Source organism: Lissotriton helveticus, chromosome 2_1, assembly GCF_964261635.1.
Source record: "Lissotriton helveticus chromosome 2_1, aLisHel1.1, whole genome shotgun sequence".
In the NCBI taxonomy this organism is placed as follows: domain Eukaryota; kingdom Metazoa; phylum Chordata; class Amphibia; order Caudata; family Salamandridae; genus Lissotriton; species Lissotriton helveticus.
Window position 1 is genome coordinate 2,031,521,668 of NC_136059.1, and position 23,342 is coordinate 2,031,545,009.

General features: G+C 43.1%; 1 protein-coding gene across 1 annotated transcript in view; it reads left to right on the plus strand.

Annotated features, from left to right (window-relative positions):
* Positions 1–23,342, plus strand: part of RAPGEF2 (Rap guanine nucleotide exchange factor 2) — a 197,514-nt gene that overhangs the window by 71,716 nt on the left and 102,456 nt on the right. The window contains exons 10-12 of the mRNA XM_078677004.1: positions 6,354–6,511; positions 20,488–20,728; positions 21,225–21,608. Of these exons, the coding sequence (XP_078533130.1) occupies positions 6,354–6,511; positions 20,488–20,728; positions 21,225–21,608 (783 nt within the window). The remainder of the gene's footprint in view (positions 1–6,353; positions 6,512–20,487; positions 20,729–21,224; positions 21,609–23,342) is intronic.

Genomic DNA, 23,342 nt, shown 5'->3' on the forward strand with positions numbered 1-23,342 from the left:
CTACCTCTGTGGGGACAAGGCGGGTCGGATGCTGCCCCACAGGCTGCGGGCGCGCTCTCATATGCAAGCCATGCAGGTGGTTCGGGATTGCGACGCGGCGGAACACACTACAGACTCCGCTATTGTTGACACCTTCCGGTGGTTCTATCAGGACCTATATAGCAAAGAGGGTGCGCCTTCCACCGGGATGGCAGAGTATCTAGAGTCCTGCGATGTTACACCCCTCGTACAAAGCTCCGCGGAGGCTCTCGACATGCCTATTCGCATCGAAGAAGTCATCTCGGCTATTTCACTGTTGAAGGTGGCCAAATCACAGGACCCGGATGGCTTCTCGGCAATTTTTTATAAAACTTTCTGCAGGGAGTTGGCCCCACTCCTGACTCGCATTTTCAATTCTTTTTTAGAGACCGGGGTTGTGGCACCATCTATGTCTGAAGCGGCCATCACGGTTATTCTTAAGCCCGGGAAGGAACCTAAGGAGTGCGGATCATACAGACCGATTTCGCTCCTCAACATCGATGCCAAGTTGTTTGCGGGGGTGCTGGCGGCTCAACTCAGCCCCTTAATGGACGGACTTATTGAGCCCGACCAGGCGGGCTTCATCCCTACGTGGCAGGAAGGAGATAATACCAAACTATTGCTCCACCTCATGGATTTGGTCCATCGCTCGCGGTCGCAAGCCTTCCTGCTCTCTATTGACGCGGAGAAGGCCTTTGACCGTGTAGATTGGGACTATATGTTTGCCGTGTTGCGGAAGTTCGGACTGGGGCATAATTACATCCAGTGGATTTGGTGCCTATATGTGGCCCCCAAGGCGGCGGTGCACGTCAATGGATGTAAATCAGCTCTCTTCCCAATAGCAAGAGGAACGCGGCAGGGCTGCCCCCTGTCCCAGTTACTCTTCGCGCTCTATATGGAGCCCTTTGCTCAACGGGTCAGGTCCAATATCAACATCTCGGGGATCAAGTTCGGGGCGGACACGCATAAGATCAGTCTGTATGCGGACGATGTCATCCTCTCGCTCACACACCCGCACTCTTCCCTGCGGGGCCTCACCCGAGAACTAGCGGAGTTCCAAGCAGTGGCGGGATTTAAGGTCAATTACACGAAGTCACATATCCTCAACCTGTCTGTTCTGGAGAAGGAGGTCATAGATTTGAAGCAGAAGTTTGAATTCCACTGGGTGCACACCGACATTCAGTATCTGGGTATCCGCTTGGCATCGTCAATCAATAAAACGGTGTCCCTTAACTACAAGATCTTGGTGGAGCAGGTCGGTAAGGCCCTCGCTGACTGGTCCCGCCTCAATTTGTTGTGGTTTGGGAGATTGGCAGCCCTGAAGATGACTGTTCTTCCACGTATACTGTACTTTTTTCAAATGCTGCCTTTGGCCCACCATCAGGCGTCCTCCGGAGGCTGCAGGGATCCCTTAGCAAATTCCTGTGGGACAATAAAAAAACGCTACTGGCATTGGCTGTGGCTACTGCCCCGAGGGCGGAAGGAGGACTGGGTTTTCCCCTTCTCTCTGCCTATTTTCAGGCGTCAGTCCTGAGATACATTGTGGAACTGAACAGGGCCATGTCCAGTAAGCACTGGAACTTCATGGACCAAACAGTGGCGGGCTGCAACATCTGGCGGGAGCTTTGGCTGCCTCGCAAGCATAGAGGGTGGGGGCTTTATTCATCTCCGGTGACGGCACCGACCCTCAAGGCATGGGATCAGCTGGCGTCCCGTAAGGGATGGACTACATTCCCCTTACCGATGACACCCATTGTCGATAACCCAGACTTTTCCCCGGGCTGCGCATCCCTGGTCTTCCATCGATGGCGGGAGGAAGGCTGTAAGAGAGTGGGTTGCCTCTTCGATCTGGATGGGCTAATACCGTTCTCCCTGCTGTGACAGGAGTTGTTCCAGCTGCCTGTGGCAGATGCCTTCACCTACACGCAGGTGGCCCACTGGGTTACTCGTCCCGCCAACATGGCTGATATGTCGCGGCAGATGACCCGGTTCGAAAAATGGCTGGTCTGTAAGAAAGCCGACCGGCGGCTCATATCGGAGTTATACGCTATGATTCTAAGCCACCCCAAGAAGCAGCGCACCCCTGCACAGGTCCGATGGGAGACGGAGCTGGGACGACCGCTCTCACAAAAAGAGTGGGAACATGTGTATTACCGCGCGCAGCACACGGCCTCCAATACCGCAGGGGCCAAATCGGCGTATAAAGTAGCGGCCTATTGGTATTATACCCCAGCGTGCGTACGAGCCTGGGATGCCACTAAATCTGGTCTCTGCTGGAGGGTCTGTGGACTAACAGGGACCTTGGCACACTTGCTGTGGCATTGCCCAAAGTTGGGGAGGTATTGGCCTATGATCTTGGACGAGATAGATGAAGCATTTCAGATTACATTTCCCCGTTTGCCGGAGCACACCTTGTTGGGGCTTCTGCATCCCAAGTACTTTCCACTGCGCTCGCTGAGGGGTAAGCAGACTGCACTGGCGCTTTTGGCTGCGAGGCAGGTATTGCTGGCTAACTGGGGCTCGCAGGTGGTGCCTGATCCTAGAGACTGGCTTCAAAGGTTATGGCTTATTTTAGCGATGGAGAGGCTCTCGATGGGAATAGACGGCAAAGGCACGAAGTATGCTAAGCTATGGGGCCCGTTCCTACACTTGTTGTCTAAAGACCTGAGAGAAGTAACCGGCCCGAAATACCTACAGATTCTACAACTTATTCCCTTAGCACCGGTCGGAGCTGTCCCAGGCGTTTGACCTTTCCTTTCGAGCTGTGGTCACCTCGGTGATAACCTGGCGCTAGGCTGACAAGGAGGGTGGGTTGGGGAGGGGGTTGGGCATGGGCTTGGGTGTGTGCATGTGTGTATGTGTGGAGAGTCGTGGAGGGTGGGAGGGGAGGTGGGTATTCTTTGTTTCATATGTTCAGTTTGAAAAAGCGGTAGCCATTGCATAGGTGGGGCAACAGTTTTGACTTATATTACTTCGCGGAGCCGACCTCAGGGATGTAGGCTGTGTTGATGCTTTGTGGTTACGCCCTGCCGGCTAGTAGATGTAGGCAGCTGGGCTGTGTACAGTGCTTATCCCGCATAATAAACATGATTGATTCTAAAACCCACTGGAAATATTTTGTAGGCTCATTTCACTGTGTGTAGCCAAGTGGTATAACTAATAATGCAAAAACAACATTTTACAGCAAATCATAGTGCACACAAGTAGTAGGGGAAAAGCCAAACGAGGAGGCTCCCAGGGGTCCTTGTCCTTGGATTTGCTTCATGTTTCCCTTGCCCAGAGTGCTTACAGCTAAGGTAGGCAGCTACTGCAGAATAAAAACTCAGCCTCAGTCACTGTTCCACCCACATTTGGTCGTTGGTTGCACTAAATGTGTGGTTTTAATAAAAAGCCAACATCAGTGGCGTAGCTAACATTGGTGCAGCAGGTGCAGTGGCACTGGGGCTCACGGAACCCTGATAATTGCTGTATATACCTACCACAAAAGCTGCCAAAGATGACATTTTCCTTGCTTGGACCAGGGAATCCTTGCTACGCTACTAGACAACACACAATTAAAAGTATCAAGGTTTACTAGGGTTGCCACCTGGCTGGTATACTGGCATGAGCAGCATTTTAATGTCTGGACGGTACAAAAATTAGATAAAGCTCCTGAAGCTGGTAATTTTTACCCATATCACCTTATCAGTAGGTATTTTAAATGGTAAATGTAACATAAAAGCACCTTAAAATGTGTTCCTCACATGCCCTAATGCTCCGTATATCCTAATTATAATGCAGACAACAACAATATTTTCTAATCACTTCCAAATAATGTAGAGGTGGCCTAGCACCACCATTAAGGTGCCTTTGTATGATAATCGAAGGAGGGTTAGTGGGCATCACTCTCCTCACTCTACACAGCAAAATACAAAGCTCTGCAAACCTTCGCAGTGGCTGAACATTGCTTACACATTTGGACACTATTTCTTAGTCTAATATCGCTAGTTAACTAAGTTACCATTTGGAAATTGCTTCCTTCATTAGATGGCATGCATGGATAACAATATTATTTGAAATACTTAACATTGCTCAACCAATTTTTGATAATTAAACAGACAGAAATTCTATGTTCAAAGTGAATACGGATGATTTCGTATAAAGTTCTACAAAAGTGTAATGTCAGGGCCTTTGCGGAATGGTAAAACGTGAAAAGGTGGCCGGCATTTTTCTCGGGGAATGGTGGAAATCCTAGGCCACCCATCATTATCAGAACAGGGTCTCCGAAGCAGGCCCAAAGACGCTCTTACCCAAATGCTGTAAGCACCGCCACTGTTCACATGCTGACTGCCCCTGTAGCACTTTTAAAACTAGCGTGCTCAGGGGAATGTATTCATCAGGAATGTGTAACTTGCTGACTTTCCTCTGTGTGCACGTCCTGGTGAGGTAAGGAGGAAGGACAATCCCCTCTAAGCCCCACCCTTTCCCAACAAGTAAATGTAAATCTGTAAAGCACGAACTACTCACCCTTACGGGTCTCAAGGCGCTGGGGGCCGTTGTGAAAGTTAAGTGAGCTATTGTCCAGAGTCACATGGTGCTGAGCTGAGCTGTCGATGGAGCCGGGGATCGAACCGTGAGCCCTGTGCTCCGAAGTCAGCTGCACCACACCTCTCCACACGTATATCCTCTCCTGCTGCCTCAAACTTCATACTAAGAAGAATAAGGCTGAAGAAGAGCTGTTTGTTTCATAAACATAAGCATGAGCCACGGTGGCTCTTTATTTTGGTATTTTTGCCACATGGTAGCTCAGAGTGCGCTCGGTCGCAAGGCCTGTGCCAGGGGTTTGTAAACGAAAATTCAGGAATTGCAGTATCGACCCCAGGTGACCCCTAATTGACGTCTATGGGTGATCTTCCAAATGTTTAAACACGACACACCATGTTGTGTTAAAATTACCGCATAATATCTTGAGTGAGCATGCAACTGTCTTTACTTGTGATTGCTAGCCTTCTTAAGAGTCCTAAATAGCTTAAAATTCTAACGATTTAAACCAGTTTCGTATGGTCATTTAAAGAGCACCACCTTAAAAGATGTGACTATCCGTGTGCTGTTACTTTTTCATACATATGTTTAATATTTTTCATATGGGCCAGGATACCCTCCCGGGTGATAGTGCGCTCTACAAATCTGCATAACATAACATTCCAAATCTCCAATAGTGATAACAAATATAAAAATAAATGAAAAAATCCTTGAACACAATCGGGAAATGCTGATTAACTTTGAGCCACCATGCTTTGATTAATTTGGCATTTATGCTCTGATTTATTTGGCATTTCACACTCTGATTCATTTTGATGAAATATGGTATAGTTCAGAGTGTAGGGACATTGTTTACGTTGTAAAAAAAACTCTGTTGCTCTGTATTAAGCAACAAATGATGGTCACTGATTTACCATTGCATAAACAATTTTGTGTTTCCAACTGTCCCTTGGTAACTGTATGAATTTGTTTTTTTGATCATAATTTGTATACAACTAGTATTGTGTTTGTGAATTGTGTTTTGTGTAATGTCCAGCATTGTTTTTGGATTTTTTTTGAAAAAATGTATGGCAAAACGTTGAGTTGATATTGCACTTTCTCTGATGAATCACAAAAAATGAATGATGGATAAATAAAATGACATTATAAACATGTCAGGATAACTAATTGAATCTTGGTTCATCCTTATAAAGAGTAAATATTTGAAATCAAACATAGAGGCATAGGTAAAATCCCCCCTTTTTTGCAGACAAGCAGGGAACAGACACTCCACATAGAGTATTGCTGCCCACACTGGCAGTGTCCGCACCATTTTGTTTGAAGCAGGTAATATTACTTTTCAGTCATAGTGTACTTGCGGCAACAACCTCTCAAGTGGGTGCAGCGGTTATTGGACCGTCGCATGCTAAGTGTCACAATCTTGACTCCGATTAGTTTTATGGACATGAAGGTCTTCATCAAATTTCCAATCCATCACAGTATTTTTCCAAATGGCCACTGATGGGAGCATATGCTGTTACTTGTGCATTATTCTAGCTTCAACTCAAACACGTGTGTCTAATGTGTATGAGTTGTTGATTGCAGGAGTGGAGGTAGTGGGGTAAAGCCTTTTGAAAAGCAGGAGTATTGAAAATAGTGTGTTTTTGTCAATTGTTTAATACTCTAGTTTTGTTCTAACACTGTAAATAATAGGTGTTACTCATCAGTGTTAAAATTATCAGAGGTGTTTCTACTATATTGTATGGCAGTATTGGCCCACATGCGTACGTGTGTTATGAAGATGCTCAGTGTTCTTTGCTTACCTTTCTTTACAGTGACATTGGAATTGGTCAGTCCCAGGATGACAGCATAGTTGGATTAAGGCAAACAAAGCACATCCCTCCAGCGTTACCTGTCAGTGGCACCCTGTCATCCAGTAATCCTGATCTGCTGCAGTCTCACCACCGTATCCTAGACTTCAATGCCACACCAGGTGAGCTGCCCATCCTTTCCACAGTCGGCTTCTGCTTCAGTACAGTATTTTTAGGTTTCGACTTGGCGAGGGCACGAAGTGCCCCTCCCAGATCGAAAACTTTTGTCAACAGTATGGATGTTCGGCACCGCCTCTGTTTGCCATTGGCTAGCTCCATAAATGGACGCTAGCCATTGGCAAACAGAGGCGTTCGTCATCCTTCGAGGCGACTCGTGGGCGTTCCTTGGATGTTTTCCTCATCCAGCCCCTTTGGACACGTCATGCGGCTGGGGGCGTGTTGTGTGGTTTTTTTTTTGGGCCGCCTTTCATTTTATCATTTGCCCCGACCTCTGGTGAGTGCTTGCTGCTGTCCTGCCTTCCTCCGTGTCCCTCCTCCCGCCGTCCCCCCTCCCGCTCTCCCCCCTCCCGCTCTCCCCCCTCCCGTTCTCCGTGTGGTCCTGCCTTCCTCCGTGTCCCCCCTCCCGCCGTCCCCCCTCCCGCTCTCCGTGTGCCCGTCCCCCCTCCCGCTCTCCGTGTTTTCACTGTGACAGTGTATTATCTCTCCTGATAGGAACATTCCATATAATTTAAATTTTCCATTGACGCTTGGAACATTGTGAATTGAGCCTTAAAGATGAACAATTCCCTGCAGCACCAAGAAGTGACGAGACGTTGGACAGTCTTATAATCAGTGCACTGCATCCTCCCCTCACGCTGCCCCATCCCCCACGTCATCAGCCTCTTAGAAGGGTGGTGGGCTGGGAGGGGGCTCTTACGTATTAAGTAAAGTTGGAAAGTGTGTACAGAAGAAGCCACGAGCCACGCGTTCAGACTGACCCCCTCCACCTCTATTAGCATAAAGCTGCACAGAATAACCCCTCCCTCCCCCACAGGGACACAAAGGACTCAAACGGCAGCCTTTAAGCTTTTCACTGCTAGCGACACCCCAATACTCCCTCCTCCCGTCCCCCCTCCCGCTCTCCGTGTGCCCATCCCCCCTGCCCCCTCCCGCTCTCCGTGTGCCCGTCCCCCCTCCCGCTCTCCGTGTGCCCCTCCCGCTCTCCGTGAGCCTGTCCCCCCTCCCCCCTCCCGCTCTCCGTGTGCCCGTCCCCCCTCCCTCCCTCCCGCTCTCCGTGTTTTCACTGTGACAGTGTATTATCTCTCCTGATAGGAACATTCCATATAATTTAAATTTTCCATTGACGCTTGGAACATTGTGAATTGAGCCTTAAAGATGAACAATTCCCTGCAGCACCCAGAAGTGACGAGACGTTGGACAGTCTTATAATCAGTGCACTGCATCCTCCCCTCACGCTGCCCCATCCCCCACATCATCAGCCTCTTAGAAGGGTGGTGGGCTGGGAGGGGGCTCTTACGTATTAAGTAAAGTTAAGTTGGAAAGTGTGTACAGAAGAAGCCACGAGCCACGCGTTCAGACTGACCCCCTCCACCTCTATTAGCATAAAGCTGCACAGAATAACCCCTCCCTCCCCCACAGGGACACAAAGGACTCAAACGGCAGCCTTTAAGCTTTTCAATGCTAGCGACACCCCAATACTCCCTCCTCCTCCCTAGCCCAATCTCAGACTCCAGACATCGTTCATGAATAGAATATCATAGAGCGGCTCATTCTCTGTTAGGAGGGGGGAAAGGGTCAGAGATTTACAATGCAACGGTTTCGCCTTTGGAAAAGTTAGAGCTATTGGCAATGTAAATGACAATGCCATTTATTTATCTGTTTTCAAAACCAACACATAAATACAAATTTTGTCATTTACAATGCCAATAGCTCAAACTTTTCCAAAGGCGAAACCGTTGCATTGTAAATGCTTGTTATGGTCTGGCTTGACAGTGCAACTGCCACCAGAAAATTATGTGAGACTCGACAAGAGGGGGGCTTTTACTAACCCCACATGCTCTCAGCCATGAGAACGTGTTTTGATTGGGCAGATGTGTGCTCCCACAAAAGTGTTTGCCCTCCACACAGCTGTGATCATCCTGTTCATTTCTCCAGCTGCCTAAGCTCAACTTTCAGGGGCACACGCGACATTGCAATGCTATTAAAGTGTCTTAGAAAACTAGATCATTTATATTATTTTTCTCTGGCAGAAGAATAGATGGGAGGAGGGCATCCATTAACCTACATTGATGTTTAGGTTTGACTTGACAATGCAACTGCCACCTGACCTTTTAACCTTCACCAATATTATTCTGCAGTTCTTTACTTCCACACAAATACATATAATACAAATACCATTCCCATGCCATTTTCTTGTAAGGCTTCACATTACCTCAACTTCAAACTAAGTCAAATTGCCATTAATATTGAACTGTACAACATGACATGTATTCACTTATATACATCCTAGAGCAGTGTGCAGTACAGCGGCTGCATTGTATTGCACTTTTTATGCATGCCTGAGGGTGCATGTTACCTGTTAAGAACATAGGGACCACAGGACCAAACATTTGCTGCCTCAGTGTTGCAGAATTAATGACAAGCTGCATAGAACGGAACTCGGAAGTTCGCAATGTAATTAATTAATATACACTTCATGGACATGAACTCGTTCATAATCGGAAAGGGATTCCAATAAAACTATATATTGCGTTTTAGCCCTCTCCAATAGACGTTTTTCTCTTGTATCATCCTCTTCAATTTTTATTATCTGAACAGCAGCTATTGCCCATTTTAATGATTCTTCTCTGGGGATGCAACATGGACGTTGAAAATCAAATCTGTGAGAGTATGATGTATTTTAAATGTTCTATCTAGAATTTTGAAATGTTGAATAAAATGAATGTTGCATCTTTTCTACTAAGTAAGATTTGAATACGTTTCATTAGGTTGCCGGTAGTAGGTGCAACTGCTTTTAAGTAATTGGAGTATAGTCAATTTGAATGTTGGTTGTAATGTACAGCATTTAATTATTTGCTTACCAGTTACACAGGGCTCCTGGACTAGCAATAGAATTGGGCATATTCCATTCTAATAAACAGATTCATTCGCACAGAAGCTAGGACTTTGGAATGAAGAGTAAGTTTCGGCAATAAAAGACGTCCTAATTAAGATCTAATTGAGATACCACATGTCATCTGAATGACAGAAGAGAATGCTTGGTCTTTAAGTCAACAGGAAGAAAGCTCCATAAAGCATGTTATGGATTTTCAGTAAGATGGATTCCGAACTTGAACAGATCCGAATCCTGCTTATGAGCCCTCTTTTACTGAAAGAAGTCATGAACAGATTGGCACAATAGGTGGCCTTAATCATATCCAGTGCTTTGTACACTAGGGAGCCAATCTCAAATGCAATTTTTGATTAAATAGGCATCAAATGTAAGGTTCTCCGGATTAGGTGATGCGACTAAACATTATTGATGAAAATAAGAATCTGGTTGTGGTCTTGAGTGTGGAAAGTGATAATTCAGGCTCCCTCGCGATGATGTTCCCAAACTCTAGGGACGAGATAAAGTGGGATTTGTCTGCTGCGCTTAGGTGTGTTTCATTGTTTAGTTTACATATACCCTAAATGTTTCAGTATAGGAAAGAGGAAAGAGCATAAGGGTTTTACTCAGTTGAATGAGAAGGCGGCGTTCTTATGTTATGGGTAATCTTAAAGAACTCCATTTTTCGTAGGCTGAACTTCAAAAGGTTGTCAGTTATCCAACTCAGTGATAAGCTCGAGTCCTGGGGCACCCCCCAAATGGCATTGCAGCACTGCTTGACGAAAAGTTTCTCATATTCAGCAATGGAGATCTGTTAGTTAGGAAAGAGGCTGCACAGAGATAAAGTGAAATGAGACAACAAAAATGTTCCCACCGTCCAAATTTTTTTTTACATCATCTAAGATTTTTAGGGTGGCAGTTTTGATACTACAGCTTCATTGGAAGCAAGTTCGGTGATCTGTAAGGAAGTGGTGTTTTTGATGCAGGCAGTTAGTTTCAGACCACAGTTACTGAGTAATGAGTAAGAGCAGATTATAAACTGTAGTAAGTCTGATATTTCTGATGGAAACTTCTCCCTGCAGATTCCTCACTTTATGAATGTTCCTAGGCACCAGACTAGATCTGGAAAACTTGCCTTATGTAATGCCAGTAATGTCTCTGCCTAACAAGGAAGTGATAAAACCAGCCACTGTATACCAATTACTGAAGCACTGTAATCAGTTCCTATTTTGCCATGCACTAGTTATGTGGTTTAGAGCCCTTCTTCAGTGTTTACTGAATTCCTCAACGTTTTAGTAGATGGTCTTTCAACAAAAGGTCTCATTGACCAATTGAAAGTCCATCACGACTGATCACTGAGAGCTCCAGCTGTTCCGCAAGTGTTGTGCCCTCCTTCTAACTCACCACTCCTCTGGGTCATTGACTTTTAAGAACTGCACCTCGGTTGAAGTCTTAATCTTGAAGGTGGAGGTTCTTTTGCATTATTGCATAAAGGGACAGTAGAAGGGGAGCCCATGGAGGAGAGGAGCACAGCGTTGTAATAGCTTTATTTTATGCTCAAGGATGGGAATATGAGACCCATTTTGGTCCTTAAGCTCCTGAACCTTTTGTCAGTACAGGTTTCCCTGAATCCAGTCCTCCTGGCCCTGAATGTATGCGCTTGGATGGTGCCCTGGGATCTCGAGGATGCCTCTTTCCACCTACTTGAGCCTACCAGTAATAAGGTATTACCTCTGCTTAACAGAGGGGTAATGTTCCTAACAATTAACGGTGCTACTCTTTAGTCTCACAACTAGTCCAAATGTATACACTAAAGTGCTGGCTGTGGTGACGACTTCCCTCAGGTCGTCAGGAATTTTATATATGTGTATATATATATATATATATATATATATATATATTTATTCAATCTGGGAATGGGAGGCTAGGATGCTGCTTCTATAGATAAGGACCTTTAGACCAATAACCCAGGCCATAGATCTAGGATGGAAGAGGAGTCTTAGTAATATGACATAGGCTCGCAGACACCGAGTAATTTGTTTTAATAAATAGTGTCTCTCATCTAGAAACACTGCTGAGTATGAAGGACTGAGCAGTGCCAGTTAATGCTGCTCGATTCTTTACACTTGGCAGTTCGTGTTCAGATGTTGGTAAATTAAGCATTCTAAAGGGAATGCACTTAGAACAACCTTGAATGATGCCATGCAAATCATCTCAATATTGTCATGTCATTTGAAAGCAACAGCTGTTGTCTCTAGGCAACATAGAAAGGATCCCCCTCATGAATGGGATCCCCTTCAGTATCATAGCAATGGGAGATAAATTGCCACCAAACAAGGTTGCATGTCTGCTTGTGATTGGGGCTAAACTCCTGCTGGAATCCATGTATATTCTCAGAGCTTATTAAACAGCGCAATTCTCTTGGATGGTTTAGAAAAGTTACCTGGAGAGTCAGGCCAGCTACTTCTGTTTAGGATTCTGAATCTGATCTGTACTTTCTAGGTGTCTACGGGGATGGGCGGAATTTGCGTAATCGTGTTACGCAAATCTCTGCAAAACAGTAAAAAAATCTCCGCGAACACGCAGAAATTCCACGAACACCCGGAATTGCTTGTTCGCAATGCGTTTTTCCTCTTCGCAATTGCTGTTTGCGTGCTCGGGGGAAATATCTTGCGAACACGTGTTTTGAGAACGCAAACAAGCAATAAATTTCGCGTACTTGCGGAACACAGAATTTTGGGCAATTTCACGTTTTCTGCGGAACGCGAAATTACCCAAATTCTGCAAATTCCGCAAGCGGAATGGAATCTACCGCCCAGGCCTAGTGTCTACGATGGCTCTCCGCACCTCTTCTAAAGGGGGAGGCGAGTTTTGCCATTATAACAGTTAGAGAAACAGTAGGAACGTTCAGGTCAGGATCAGTGTTTGACTGTTTTTTTAATTGGCTGAATGTAGGCACAGTCGATAAACTGAATAGTAGCTCTGTGCATGATTGATTTACTATATGACATGTTTGAGAAAGACAGATTAATGTTATTCCCTGTACTTTTGCGGGGACATGGTTATTGCACTGAATCGGAGGAAAAAAAGTTGTGTTTTATGGGCCAGTAACCATGCAAGATGATGTGCACTCATAAATTGTGATTACAGCATATGTAAATATGAAGTCCGGATTTCAAGCATGGCCAAGCCATATTACTACACAGTAAATCTGCCAGAGGCTGGTTATTCTATGGTAATTTAGAGATGGGAGCACAATTACAATGCAATAAATTTTGGGCACATTAGACCAGTACTTCAAACGCCGAGACAGTATTGCATGATTTATGCACAAACCCTTTACAGTTACAAATTTACTGGTACAGTGGTCCTTGATGCATTCACTGGCACAGTGTGCCCAGGATGGGGCAGGGGCGGTTGCAATTAAATTGTTGTGTTGATGTTCTAGGAGTATTATGGCCATCGGCTGGGAAGTCAAGTAGTTTAAAAATCTCATTGCGAATGAAACATGGACAATCAATTCTGAGGGTGAATGTAATTAGTAAGTGCAGCCACATTTAATCAAACCACTTAGCAGATCGCGAGCAGGCAAGCTAAATATATAAAACACTCGCAGATAGTTGTGGGGGGAAATTTTAATTATTAATGCAGTAGCATTTAATTAACCCATTTAGCAGACAGGGGAGCAAGATGAAAACATTATGTACGCAGCACAGTTGCTAGCCTGCATATTTAAAATGCGCTCTGTTTAAGTGTGAGTCTCCTAATCTCTTAAGTCAAATTTTCATAAATGTTCCACTTTCTCCTTTATAAGTGCCTTTTAATCAGTGCACGCAGGTTAGACGTTATGGTAAAATATTTCTCGTTTTTGTTTCTTACAAGTCTACCCATAATGAATTCTCAAATATTATGAAGTGTGCCATGGATGTGTGCGTAAAAGAGAGTTTGTGTTGGAGAGAAGAGTAAGTTTACTCCAGAAAGCAGCTTTTATAATTAGACAAGAGGATACCTGGTGATTTTAGCTCAGCCCAGCCTAAAAGGCAGGTATTCAGACTGCTTATTCATGAAGGTGACATTAAACGTAGGTAGAACATTAGAAATAGGCAGACCATTCTAGTAGCTAACAGCCCAGTCAAACACGGGAATTACATTTGAATGTCATACACTTGTTGATAATTGTCTGGGTCATTTTCAGGGGGTATCAGAACTGGTACCAGACTAGCTGGCCCAGGCAAGAGTCCGTAGGAATTCAATGCAGTTTTGTCCTAACTGAACATTTGAACAAATATGCAGTTCAAAGGAGATAAAAAAGACAACTGGTACCCTCCTAGTTAAGTTAAGGACTCACCTTAGATTTCAAGAACTGGCAGGAGAATCTCGAATCTAAGATATATTACTGAGGCTGACTGAGGCCCTGCGATACCCTATTTGTTTCCAGAGGAATAGCCTGGAAAACCGACTTGACTGAAGGATCGCTTTTTCTATCTCGACACGAGAGGTCACATTGGACCTAGGCTACATTGCACCCATTATACCTGTGGAGTGCCATCATTCTCAATGTTTTCCTTTAACTTCAAAGAAAAGATACTCGCCTACTGAGCTCTGAGGAAGTTCTCATCATGAGAACGAAACACGTTGGCTGACCGTAAAATCACTTATTCGATTGGAACTAACTGTTTGAAAATAAAGAATAATTTGAAAAACTAAATACTGGCCTCTTGGACTTCATCACCTGACGTATGCTCAAACCCTCTATTTTGCTTAGGGTCTGACTTAGAGGCATCACCTAAAAGCTGGTGCAAGGGCTTGTTGCTCAAGGGACTTGATACAATTGAAACTGATGGGAGGTGCAGAAACAGCAGTCCGCTGTCAAAGTATCGTTGCGATTTTTCTAGAACTATATATTCTGTATGTGCACTGCACAGTATGGAGCTCAGTTGATGTCCAGGATCTACTCAACTGTTGAAGAACCACTAGCAGACTAAGAATTCTTGAACTATGCATTCTGTATGTACACAGCAACATGCGTAACTCAGTCAGTGTTAACTGTTGAAGACCACTAGAAGTCTGAGTTCAGAGTCAAGTTTATTTATTTGTTTGATTAATTAAAATCTTACAAAAATGTGACCTTAGAGAAAGTATCAGCATCAATACACATTTATACGTCATAGAAATAGTAAATGTCCTTAAAAATAATTAAAAAGGAAATAAAAATTATAAAACTAAATGAAATTTTCCTTATGACCTTTGGCAATCACATTTAGAATTTTTACAAAAGCAACATTCATTGGTAGGTCATTCGGATTTAGACAGGCCATTATTGCTTGTCTACAGTATCTTATATTTCGTACATTGAGCAACCTCCTGAGGATTAGTCTCCTTTCTGAGGCTATAGCAGGGCACAAACATACCAGGTGCACAATGTCTTCTTTTCCCCCCTTGCAAAGTCTGCATAACATATTGCCCTCGTTTAGTTTCCAGGGTGGGAGATGACACAAACCTGGCCATACACCAAAGCGTGCTCCTATAAATGTTCGCTTACTTTGGGCTGACCATGCCGTATGGAGGTAGGCTTGGACTTGTTTTTTTTTGTAGCCGTTTATAATTCGCCATGAATGCTTACGTTTTGCTAGCAAAGCTTTGTCTTTAAGCAGCGATAGGTGAGTTACCAGCTTATTGATTGTTTTTTTTAAACTTTCCTGCGTTATAGTGTTTTCCCAGATTGCTGATATTCCAAATTCTTCTTTTGCGTTGTTTAGGTATTTCCACGCTTGCAGCTTCTGGTTGTCTTTGACCTCTCTCCACAAAGCTATAGACAATTGATTGTCCTGATCATTTTTTACTCTATTCCAAACTTTTAGTATTTGGCCTTGCCGGGCATATAGTTGATTGTTCATACCAAATTCCATCCTTATTTGTGCTTGTGAGGCGTTACATGGTAGGGTAAATAATATTTTATAGGTTTTTGCTACAGCATTGTTGATGAGCACAGCATCCTTCCCATTTAGCACTTCCGCACCGCAAGTTAAGGATGGTAGTAGTTTGGCAGCTATGATTTTTAACAGTGGCCCGTTCGACAGTGCAGATAGATTCTTTTGTAGGGTTCTCAATGCCGCAATCAAGCTATTAGCCTTCCTTGCAATATCTTCCCTTTGTGGTACAAAGCTTCCGGTCTCATTGAAAAGGACACCGAGGTATCGCTAGCTCTCCACTTGCTCTAGATGTATTTGTCCCAGCAACCATTTCATCTTTTGTCTTTTTTTCCTGTCACAACCATTATTTTTGTTTTTGTCTCATTTATTGTCATTTGGTTATCCTTTGCCTATTTAAGTGTACAATCGATCAGTCTCTGCAGTCCCACTTTTGTGTGGCTCAGTAAAACCACGTCGTCTGCATATAGCAAGTTAGACATTTGTTTTCCGGCTATCCTAGGTGGATGTGAGTTTTCCTCGTTTAATGTGTTGGTAAGGTCGGCCACAAATAAATTGAAAAGTAAAGGTGCAAGTACGCATCCCTGCTTGAGGCCGCGAGTCACCGGTATTTTATTTGTCAAAACCCGGCCATCCCCTATCCTCACCTTGACCCAATTATCAGAGTATAGTAACTTAATGAGAGTCAGTAGTGAGCCTGGGATTCCGTAGCCCTCGAGTTTTTTCCATAGCAGGGGCCTATTTACTAAATCGAAGGCCGATCTGAAATCGACAAAACAAAAGTAAAGGGACTGTTTATTAAAACGTGTCTTATCCATTAGAACTGATCAAATTAACAGGTTGGTTGTGGTACCTAAGCCCTTAATGAAGCCGGTTTGGTTAGGGGGTAGTATTGATTTTTCCTTAACCCAATCTGTCAGAATTGATAATAAGAGACCTGCGAATAGCTTGGCGTCCGTATCTTGCAGGGTGATCAGACGGTAATTCTCCGGTAATTGCCAATTACCCTTTTTGAACACGGGCGATATAAGTGATCCTCTCCAGGATTGTGGTATTTTCCCTGTGTTGATAATTTCGTTGAAGTCTGAGTTAGTTTGCATTGATGTTGGCTCTTGTAGGGAACTCTATCCGAGTTTCACCTGTATGAGATGTGATGGAATGCAGATTGTGATATGTTGTGGCTTACTGCCCAGACTCCGATTTTCACAATTTCTCAAAAGAACATGTTAGAATAATACCTCCTTTCTTGTGTGTAGGCCACAATCATGGCGATGCCTTGGCATGCAAAAATTAGCTAGCCCTTTAAAATTACGTTTTCACTTCTAGGACCTAAACGGGTCTTCAGCTTTAAAGATTGCGTGCAGAACATTTTCTTACTCATGGACAGTGAATCAATGTGCAATCAGAAGAACGTTTTCTGTTACAAGAGCCATTACCACCCGGAGTACTCTATTCCCAGAGCCTTTGGCTCATGGATTGGTTCCTCCTTTATGTGATGATCATAACCTGATCTAGTTGAGGCTATGGTTTGCAGTCACTCGACACACTCATGTGGATATACATGGCCACCCATTGACAGTGTAATAATGTTTCAGTAGTCCAAGGGTTGCCAGATATTCATGTATAGTTTGCAGACAGTCTTTAACATATGACAATCTCGGACAATTACAGAATGCAGCATCCCTTTGATGACGAACAACAAATACAGTAACAGTAGCTTTATACTTGCTTATCTTGTTTTCCACCGACATATCGGTACAGCTTTGTGTTAATTGACCTGACGTAGAAAAAAAAAACTATTTCTCTTGTTAAGCTGGTGCTTATGCCCAATTGTGCTTGAGCATTATGCAATTTTAAAAAGTCAGCCTGCTAAAAGAGTGATCTTCTCTAAAATACACGTGTGCGCATCAACTGGGAAGGTGTCATATGCTTCACTTTGATGTTGAAATTACCTTTTTTTGACTAGACGGCGGCTTGGATTTAAACATAATGTGAATGTGCCAAGGATTGTCTCGGTGTTTGAAGTCCTGAGCAGCAGAATAATTGAATCTGAGAATCACATCTCTTGTATGAATACATCATAAATGCCTCCGAGGAGACCGTTTTTACAACAACGGAAAATGTCAAGAACAAAAGACCGATGTTGCAGCCCACAAAATATTCACGCTAAGACTATATATGGACCCAGAGAAAGCCTAACAGGGATGAATGACACAAGAATTGAGCTGGCAGGACTTGTGCAGCAGACCTCTCTTCTTCCAAGCCTCAGATGTTCTGCCACTCTGCATAAACGTAATATGACAGGTTTATGAAGACATTCACTTCATTGAAACATGGTGGGAGGAGATGCATGCATCAGACCTAAACAGAGTGAGCCCTTCTAAGCTTCCCTGGTCACGCTGTTTTTGGTGCATACATTTTTGGAGTACATTGCCAGTTAGGAAAAATATTTTTGGATTTTAAGACATTTCATTTTACATCACGAACCTATTGTTAGGCTGTTTTTGATAAACCAAGCGTGTTCATCGCATGAAAATAAACAAGTTGGCAGGGAGTTTCATAAAAGAATGGCTAATCTAGAAATACAAATACTTTTCTGACATGTTAACTTAATGCAGTGCTGGTCAAGTGTAGGGGAAGCTCCAGGAAGGTTTTTTATTGAGACTGGGTTAAGCAACTGAAGACATGTTTGTAGACTGGTGATAGTTACTCAAGAGTCACTTCAACTACTGACCGGTATTACTAACATAAATTAGCCCCAGTCTGTATGGTGGATGGAAAGTGTCTGAAATATATACCATAGATATTGCTTCTGCCTGTGCAATTGATTAGTCCAGTTGTCTTGCTCAGCATGTGAAGATGTGGTTGCCACTCACCATCTCTTCCCTTGTTCCCACTTATGCCTCTGTGGTTCCGGTGGGAGTAAGGTTATGCTGGGCTAGTTCTTAGGTTGCAATGGTGGGGGCATATACTGATTTTCAAATGTGTGGATTTAAGACGTCATGATGGTGTACCGCCATTGTGCATGATGCACATATGTCTTATTCCTCTAGAATTTGTCGGTCAAAAGCACTGGCTCTTAGTGTGTGGCTCAAAACTGTTGATGGATTTGCGCTGATTGAACCCATGGTTCTCAAACTAATGGACTGTAGAAAAATTGCACTCTCTGGGGGCACTTTTTAAATAGAAACTCTTGAGGCCGCTTTGTATATCTTTGTGTTATTGGTGTTTATTTCTTATTAAGCTTTCAAATAATGGTATAAAGGTTTGCAGAATTCACTACCAATGTCATCCTAATCACCTGAGTGTTGTGTTACATGTGAATTCAGATACACTGATCAAAGACAGTTTGTGGCCGCTACTTTTTAGATCAGGCTTCTCTGACTATCTCTTGCGGTATTGGTAGCTCTCTGGCTACCTGTCAGTAGCTCTCCTGTGTGCATCTCAGCCTTCCAAATTGAAACATTTTGCATTTGCCTTTATATGAGAACACAGTGTATTGCAAGAGAAAAAGGGGGGAATTTTCTGAACTCCTAAGCTGATGTTTGGAGAAAAATGGCTGAATTTCCTAAATATATTTATGGGTGATTTTTGAGCGATAAATCATGTGCCCTCCTGATGCACCAAGGTGATCATTGCTGTTAATCTTGGACATGGTGGTCACTAATGTAATCTTGTCTGATGTTATCACTATTACAACACAATAGTAACAGTAGCTTGCAATGATTTTTGTTAAACATAAGTAGCTCTTATTACACGAAAGTTTGTTGACCCGTGTTTTAAATCATCCGGTAGTTATGCTAGTCTAGAAACTCTACAAAGTCAAAATAATGCAAGGGAATTCATTGAAATAATAGCGTTTTGATAGTTTATACCTTTAAAAAATAAACTACATTTACATCCCTTTCATGTAACACTGTGATGTAGTCCACAATTGTTTTTGGTCAGCTATTGGAACATCAGGCTACATCTGAATCTAATTTCTCACTTTGACATCACCCACCTGCCATGGATACGTTGCAACTGTCTTCTTTTAGTTAAAAATTAGAATTTACAATAGACTCCTCTTTACACCCTCTGACCTTCACAAACGCTTCCCCAATACTCCCCATACATGCTGGTCTTGTTCGTCACCACAAGCTAATTTATTTCATATGTTATTTTTATGCACTCCTGTTTGTAATTTTTGGCTACAGGTCTGGGCTCAAATTAATTTAATTTTCCGCACTTCTATCCCTTTTTCCCACACACATGTTTTTCTGGGTAGCCTCTCCCCTTGCTGGGATGACGTTGATCTAAAACCTCAGATTGTTGACCTATTACTTGCCGCTGCCTTCCAACAAATAACGGCCAACTGGAAAGACTTCTCCAAAATTTCCTTCAAGGCGTGGTGGTTTAATGTGTGCCATAACCATAGACTCGATACTGCTCATGTTTTCCCGGCATGTATGGCTACTAAACGCATGGACTTATGGACTCCCGTTACACTCTATTTGGACTCATGTAGTAAACGCTTGTTTCACCCCCCACCTCCACAACAGGAAGTTCCCAAACCTCCTTAATCGCTCGATACATTCCACTTATCCTTCATTGTACCATTTTGTTTTAATGCTTTCCAATGTTCTCATGCTTTTCATATTTTTTGCTTAACATGCTTCTCTTTGCCTTCTCCCTCTCTCTCGTCTTGTACCCAGATTCCTTTCTTTTATTCTAATGCTTGCATTTGTATGATTGTATTATTCTGCTCAAACTCTTTAATTTGATATCGCATTGTATTTTGTTTTGACACCTGGTTTTCTCTCTTATCAATATCAAATAAACTTTTCTTGAACTTAAAAAAAATTAGAATTTATGAAATAGTATACACGTAGTCCAATAGGGAGGATTCTGAGGAAGTCTCATTAATCTCCTGAAGGGTTAGGATGGCTTGATAGTGTTTCTCTCATTATTCTGCCTTGTTGACTGCAGGTAACAAGAGAATCACTACCGCGTGACATCTGTGCCAGATATAGCTTTCAAGTGACATTCGCCACTCTCTGTTGTACTTAACGTGCTTATTTTAATGTACTATATAAGTCTCTTGCACATATTTAATTCTCTTTTTTTCCTGCTACTTCAGACTTACCTGACCAGGTGCTGAGGGTATTCAAGGCTGACCAGCAAAGCCGCTACATCATGATCAGCAAAGACACAACGGCAAAGGAGGTCGTCGTGCAGGCAATCAGGGAGTTTGCTGTGACCGCCACCCCCGATGCATACTCGCTGTGTGAAGTGTCTGTCACTCCGGAAGGTGTGATCAAGCAACGAAGGCTTCCAGATCAGCTGTCCAAACTCGCTGACAGGATACAGTTGAGCGGCAGGTAAGGCTGCCTGAGGGGGAAACTTAATTGAAAGATGTTTTTGCAGTTTTTGTCCTCTCTGCTTATTCTATTTGACTTGAGGTTGGGACCGAATCTGCTTTGGGAGTACGACTGACATGAAATATTTATATTAAGACTTAAAATAATGCTTATATTCGTTCTGTATTGTTTTATGTTCTAGGGGAAGCATGTTTAGTCTGTCTTGTGGAAACTAAACAGTATTCATGTATTTGAAGTGTGAACTCCAACACTGTAATGGGCTACAACTGATCGAAGAACTTTTCATGTGTTCTATTTCTTTAAACACAAATAATTCACACTTTATACAAGCACAGCTATATAAAATGTTTGCATGCTACCTATAGCAAATGTTTGTATTACAGCCATGCCTCCATCCTGCTCTTAAGTCCTCATTTGTTTATGCCCATTTACATTGCCAAAGGCCTTTGCAGTATGGGGTTTGATTTACAAACTTTAATTGTATCCCCTCATCCAGGTACTACCTGAAAAACAACATGGAGACAGAGACTCTGTGCTCGGATGAAGATGCTCAGGAGCTGCTGAGGGAAAGCCACCTCTCTTTGCTGCAACTCAACACGGTGGAAGTGGCAACACAACTTTCTATGAGGAATTTTGAGCTCTTCCGCAACATTGAGCCCACCGAGTACATTGACGAACTCTTCAAACTCAAATCCAAAACCAGCTGCACTAACCTGAAGGAATTCGAAGAAGTCATCAACCAAGAAACTTTTTGGGTGGCCTCCGAGATTCTGAAAGAGACAAACCAGCTGAAAAGGATGAAGATCATTAAGCATTTCATCAAGATCGCATTGCACTGCAGGGAGTGTAAAAACTTCAACTCCATGTTTGCTATAATTAGGTAAATGGAAAGTGTATCGGCAAAATATTTTCAGTGAAAAATGATTGAATTTTAACTGTTTACACCCAGCTTCCTAAGCAAGCACAACTGGATACCATTAACATGAAAAACCCTTACCTGTTTGATAGAAAAGATTCAGACGACTGGAGGAAATGGAGAGATTGTGGAGGCTGAAGAAAATTAGGGAGAGAGTAGAAATGTTCATCATTTCCGTAGTATCTGTGTTGTCATAAGCATGAGCTATCCTGATGTGCTTAGAATGATCCTGCAGATTGCTGTCTCATTTGAGTTTTAAGGCTAAACAGTAAGTCCTAGATAGTCAATCTGAACTCAGTCCAGTTTACTTAAAACGTGCACCGAGATTGCCGCAGACTAGACATTCTAAAAACTTGCCTTAGAATCACACATTTTGAACAGTAGTATGCCAGTCAGTCTGTGTTCTGCTGATTGCCAGACTCAGGGATGAGAATGAAGTTCAGCAGTTCCAATAGTATTTCAACGCCATTAAGAACTTTCTTTCCTCTTTCTTTTCCTTCCTTTTTCTTTTATAAATCAGACTGAATTTTGCAACTGATATAACACTGCAGCTGCCTTTCTCTCTGGTCGGGACTGTGTGAGATACTTACTGGTCATTACCGATCTTCCTACAATATTTGACACGTAATCCATTTTAGTTTTCTGGAGACGGTGACTTCAGAGGTCTGTGGCAACTTAATGCCCATTGGTTGTCTCTCACCTAGAATTGAAAACGCGCTTTCGCACTCGTACCTAGGTAACTTACTTGTGGATTCTTCCAAAGTGCATTCCCCTCCTCTTAAACAAAGTTTATACGGCTGCATTGTTTTCTATAATCCTCAAAATCCTCTTCGAAGTGTCACTTGTATAGCTGCATATTTTGAGCATCTTCCATTCCCTTGTTCATCTGATCAGTTACATTAAGGACTGTGACCTTTAAGGACCTAGTTCGTTACATGATGCGCTAGAAATGCATAAGACAGATTATTTTGGGGAAGAAACACATTGCTCTAATTTCATATCCTCTCTCATCAGAACCTCCTTCGGTTAATGCTCTCTTCCGGCTTCCAACACACAACACATGGGGTTAATTTTGTTTTTGAAATTGCTTTTTTTTAACTTTTCCACCCCATTGCCATTTGATCTTACTTGCTTTTTCTTTCAATTAAATAGTAAGAAAAGTACTTCTATCGTCTCAAACAATAGAAAAGCCTTGCCGTGAGCAGAGCTTTCGACTTCTTCTATATTGTTGCATCTCTTTGTAGCCGTCTTCCATCGAAATCTCCAAAACAGCTGTATGTAGTTCATAAGGCTACTGTCCACCTTACTTGCAGTCTCAGAAATGTCATTAACCAGTTCTGGCAAACACACTATCCATCCATCTGCAGTTACATCATGTTTAAAATGACCTTCCTAACACTCAAAATCTTCTGCTCTCTTACTCCAATACCTCATCTGTCTGGTAACTGAATATTCGTAGCACAGTATAGATGCCTATAGGGGAGGTAAATGCATTGCTCTTCAGGCAACAACATTCTGGAATGTTTTGTCTTTAGATCTATTCACCTTAATTTTTGCAATTCTCTGTTCACTCATGGTGATAGCCTCTGCCCAGGTGGCTTGCCCTGACACATGCCTCAGGAGTAGGTTGCCATTTGTGTGCCTCAAACCATGCTTTCTGTACTCTTTAGGGGTGACATTACTCCCAATCAGGATGGG